Source organism: Notothenia coriiceps, unplaced genomic scaffold (genome assembly GCF_000735185.1).
Source record: "Notothenia coriiceps isolate Sejong01 unplaced genomic scaffold, NC01 NC01_scaffold00037246, whole genome shotgun sequence".
NCBI classification, from domain to species: Eukaryota; Metazoa; Chordata; class Actinopteri; order Perciformes; family Nototheniidae; genus Notothenia; species Notothenia coriiceps.
This window is the reverse complement of record NW_011369947.1, coordinates 11566602-11571843: the sequence shown is the minus strand read 5'-3', so window position 1 is coordinate 11571843 and position 5242 is coordinate 11566602. Positions and strand designations below refer to the sequence as shown.

The following is a 5242-nucleotide window of genomic DNA, read 5'->3' as shown; positions in this document are numbered from 1 at the left end:
TATCACATTTTAAAATGCAGTGTGACTGTTGCAGTAATTTTTCAGTAAACAGTAAATTATGGATTCATTTTCGCACAAACTCACCGCTGACAAGGACTTTTGCTATTTTCCTAACTTACCCACAATCCCCTGCTGGATAAAGCATTGTAATACGTTACAGATAGCTCTCAATCTTGGCAGCTAGCTATAAGGAATTCTCAATAGAGTAGCGAAGTCACGCCCATCTACTTCCAGTCCATGGGACCTTATTTCGGAAAAATTACGTATCGAAGTCAATGAAGAGAGAAAACGTATCTTTCGATCCCGTTTGAATTGTGCCATGAATTACACATATGATGTTTGTCAATCTTAAAAAATCATTTCCATGTCAAAAAAGTCACAGTTTGTCGTAAAACTGTTGAACTATAATACTATGAAAAATGTGCAAGACTATAAATCCCAGAGTCGTGTAAGTGATGTCATAACTGATGTCACAATTGTTTTCCTCCACCAAATAAGAGATAGCTAAGATAAGATAACTTTAACAAGATGCCTGTGTGCTTAGTACCAGGTTGTTATCATACCAACAATGGGTCTTGCTCGTTCTTTCGCTTCCCGTCTGATGAAAGGACCAGGAGTGGCTGGATCAAGTTAGCTACCTAGCTAGTAGCAAGCACGTTAGTTAGCATTACAGTCTTAGCCTTGTAATTGTTATTAGCCTTAACATGAAGTAACATCAAGTAACCCAAAATGTTAAACAGTAAGAGTAGTCATATTTTGTGAACCCTTTGAAGAGTACTGTCACACCGGTGTGATCATTCAATAATACACCATTTAAGCCCGGGGGAGAAATGCTAACGCTAACGCTACATTAGCATCGGCGATCTGTTTTACTTCATGCTATCTGCACAAATGGTTGACATTAAACATTAAAAAGATCAGGCAGTTCAGAGAGAATCAAAGGAAGGCAGCCAGCTTTGCATGTTTCATGTGTTTCATTGTGGTGATAGTGAGGGTAGTCAATCACTTTTTTTTCAAGACAGTAGTGACGGCCATAGTGTATTGTTGTGCTAGTCTGCGAGACCAGAGATGTAGTTCATTGAGCGTTACCAAAAAATGTGTTACTTCACAGTTTTACGACACATTTTTATTTTTTTGAGTAGCAAAATTATCTTTTAAATTGACAAATATCATATGTGTAATTCGTGGCACAACTCAAACGGGATCGAAAGATAATCTTTCTCTCTCCATTGACTTCAATACATAATTTTTCCGAAATAAGGTCCCATGGAGCTCCCCCGGAAGGGCAGGGAATTCGCCACTCTATACTGTCAATATGGTTGCTTAGTAACTAACTAGCATAGCTGCTAACAATGGCTAATAACAGATAGTTGTGAGGGAAAATGAATAAGTTAAGTAAGTATAGGCACTTGATAAAACTATAGTCCAATAACTCTTTTGAGGTATTCAAATCTTCTCCCCTCTTTGCTTTACGAAGTACCCTCAGCATTTCATGGTGACATGCCAACAGAGTGACCGACACAGAGGCAGCAGCTGATATTCTACGTCAGCGGGACGTCCTTTATAACTTCATATCCCTGTGAACTTCCTCTGAGGGATACAGTGCTCTGCAGAAACGATTTTCTTCTACAGAAATCAAATCAACTGCCATGCCACACAAGCTAGCTGTTTGCTTACCCAGCATAGACCAATGTAGATGTCATTTGTATCTCATGTTAATCGTATGGGCTCATTACTTTATTGGTTTATTAAATGCATAGTTTATTAGAATACTCATCAGCTACAGCATTGCATAAGTTATTTTTCCTGTGGTCCAACAACTGTTTTCATATAGGGACAACACAACTTTCACCATAACACAAAAATTGTATAGAAATGTATAAAAGTGTTTTTATTGAATATTACAAATTAAATCTGATTGTATTTGTAAAATCATCTTCAACGCACCTCTCTCTGTTACGTTTTTTCTGTTAACACAAGCATTTTCGCGGGTTGTCACAAGAACACCTCTCACTCCGAACTAAAATATTCCACTTGGAGCAAGACTCAACAAAATGTAATGCATGCAGGCATCGTGTCTAATATTAAAGTCTGTTTAAGCCATCTGCTTTATACAAACCCTTTTTTAATGTTCTGTAGATAACAAGCCATACACGCAGCTCAGTGAGTGGGTTGCATGTACAGTGTGTGGGGAGGGAACAACGAGACCAGAGGGACGGAGACAGAGATAGAGAGGGAGAGGGAGAGACGGGGGAGAGGCAACACAGTGATGACTGAGGGGACAGGGGGACTGACAGCAGACTTACTTGCAGGACAGCTGGTTAATACCATGTATGATGTAACAGTCGCCTCCGTTGACGCAGTACGCTTTCTCCGAGTCGTTGCAGCGCCTCGCATGACTCACACCTGAAGACGGGGTGGTGGTGGTCACTACGAGGGAAATCACAAGGTGTTGAAAATGTAAGTAGTGCTAAATATAACACCACTGAAAAGTTTGCCATATCGGACTCCTGAATTTCAAAGAGCTTAGTGTGACGAATCTGTCTACTTTCTGGGAAGGCTTCAGTCACTTTGCTACAACTACTACTGCGCCGCTGCAGCAGCTAACAGCAGCTCACAGCTGCTGGTTTGTGAGTGTAGAGAGCCAGGTTCATCTGATACACCTGCTCTCATACACGAAACACACTACCATATTTTTATTTACCTTGTAAACTTAAATAAATATGTAAAAGTAATTTGCTACAATATTCAGATTTTGCCTTGTTTTAAAAACGTTTGAGATTATTCTATTTCCACAGCCTATTAAAGAGGACATATGATGCTGATTATCAGGTTCATATTTGTATTGTGTGCCTCTACTGTGACATGTCTCCATGCTTTAATGCTCAAAAAGCTCTTTATTTTTCTCATACTGCCTGTAGCACCTCTTTTCACCCTCTGTCTGAAACCAGAGCCCAGTCTGCTCTGATTGGTCAAAAGCTTAGAGATGTCCGTCCCGCCCCTTAGCCTATCACATATAATTTGATGTATGTGATATGTTACAGAAGTAAACAAAGGAGTCCAATGGAGGTGTTTCAGGCAGGGGGGAGGAGTGTGTGGGAGAGAAACTTCCTCTGGAGGGAACACAGCGATGTTAGCCTTAGCAGACCATTTACATGCACAGAAACCTACGTAACACTCTACAAGAAAGGGGAAACCCCCAAAAAGAATAATAGGGCGCCTTTAAATAATCTAATATCTGATACTGTACAATATTATATACTGAGATCAAATTCGTTTTTTTCAGAAAGTCAAAATCCCTGTGGAAAGAGGCTACTAACAGAATAACAGCCATCGTATAACTGTTTGAGGAGAACAGAGGTTGATCAAAGTGTACTAGCTTAGAGGCTATACGAACAAAGCATAGGACCTTTATATTTGTGAGGTATAATAATTCAAAGTCAACAGATTGCTCACAGATCTGCACGCTGATTATACTCGTGGCGTTTTCTTGTCCTAGTGAGTTTTCAGCCACACAGGTGTAGTTGCCGGAGTCTTCCACACGGACTCGACTGATCTGCAGTTTGGAGTTTTTTCTTCAGAGAAGATGAGAGGCAGAGAGGGATAAAGAGCAGATCAAAAGACAGTGTCGGTTATTGTTGTTCCAAACAAGCAGTTGACTCATCTCTGACTAAAAGATACATTATTTCTAGTTTCCAGCCCAGAACAATAAATGACTGATCATTGCATACAAATGTCCACTGGGAATGGCCATCAAAGCAAATGGACAATTATGAAGTTCAAACCAGAGACAGGCTTAACCTAATCTGCAGGATAAAATAAACTGAGTACAATAAATGACACTGCACTCCTTTAAAGGGACAAGTGTTTTGAAGTGGGGTTGTATGAAGTACTTATCCACAGTCAGTGTGTTTCCTACAGTAGATGGATGCCATCAGTGAGGAGAAACAGACAGCAGGAAGTCATGTACTGCAGTGGGCAAAGCAAAACCAATTGTAACAACTAAATAAATCTATACCAGTTTCAGTTTATGCTATATTTTGAATATTTACCTTTGATGTTTTTTAAAGGGTTCGTTTTGGATTCTCCAAAGTCCCAAAACACAAACTAACCAATCTAGACAGCAGTAGACCAGCAGCTCCTGCGTTCTTAAAGGTCAAATGACAGGTGTTTAGTGGAGTTTGGTGGCTTTGGAAAGAGCAGTGGTTGGAAGTAATGTAGTATGTAAGTACATTTACAGTACTGTACTTACAAATCGAGATACTCGTACTTTACTACAGTATTTTGACATTATGCTACTTTATCATTTTACTCAAATGTTGTATGCAAATGCTTTACTTTTTACTCCACTGCATTTATTTTACATATCTAGTTACTTATTTTCATTAAAAAATATAAATCAACTCATACATAATCATATATTATTATAGGTTTAGCTGCATATATAAAGACATTCAAATGAACACCTCTTTTTCCGAGTTCAACATTGTAGTAATGAACACATTAATGCATCAATAATTATAATACAAAGATGTTGATATATGGTGCGTAATTGGCTATTCTACGTCCTGAGTACTTTTACTTTTGGCACTTAAACTATACTTTGGATGCTAATCATGTTGAACTCTTACTTAAGAATAACTTTGGATGCAGGACATTTCCTTTTAACTCAGCACATTTACACTGTAGTATTTCAACATTGATTTAAGTAAATAAACAAAGTACTTCTTCCACCATTGAAAGGAGGATTCAATTCAGAAAATATTCTTAATCTAGCGTAAACTGGTATATATTGTTTTAGGTGTTTGCAATTAGGGCAACTATGGACGATCACCTTATAAAACCCCATTTCAAACTGTGAAACCTTTTTATTATATTGCTGTGTTGATGAACGAAACAGAAACAGCTAGTCAGTAAAAGTCAAATGAAGACAGTTTGGAAGCAACGTGCAGTTACTCAGGGTCACGAAAACAGAGCTGCATGCCACGCCTCATCGCAGTAAAAGAGGCAGTCATTTGTCTTGTGGTATATGGAGTGTGAATATTAAGGTACAAAATATCCAGACTCACTTGTTGGTCTTTATTTTGAGGTCTCTGCCTTTCTGAAGCTCGTGTCCATCTTTGTACCAGCGGAAGGAAGGGCTGGGATTCCCCGACGCCTCGCACTTCAAGTACAGCTTTTCCCCTTCCACCAGAGCCTGGCCTCGCATCAGCCGGAGCTTAGGAGCAGAGGCTGGACAGAG

General features: G+C 39.2%; 1 protein-coding gene across 1 annotated transcript in view; it reads right to left on the bottom strand.

Annotated features, from left to right (window-relative positions):
• Window positions 1-2302: 2302 nt before the first annotated feature.
• Window positions 2303-5242, bottom strand: part of LOC104965788 (pro-neuregulin-2, membrane-bound isoform-like) — a 30994-nt gene continuing 28054 nt past the window's right edge. Inside the window, exons 2-4 of the mRNA XM_010794797.1 lie at window positions 5070-5232; window positions 3457-3575; window positions 2303-2430 (exon numbers count right to left, since the gene is read on the bottom strand). Coding sequence (XP_010793099.1) covers window positions 2303-2430; window positions 3457-3575; window positions 5070-5232 — 410 coding nt within the window. The remainder of the gene's footprint in view (window positions 2431-3456; window positions 3576-5069; window positions 5233-5242) is intronic.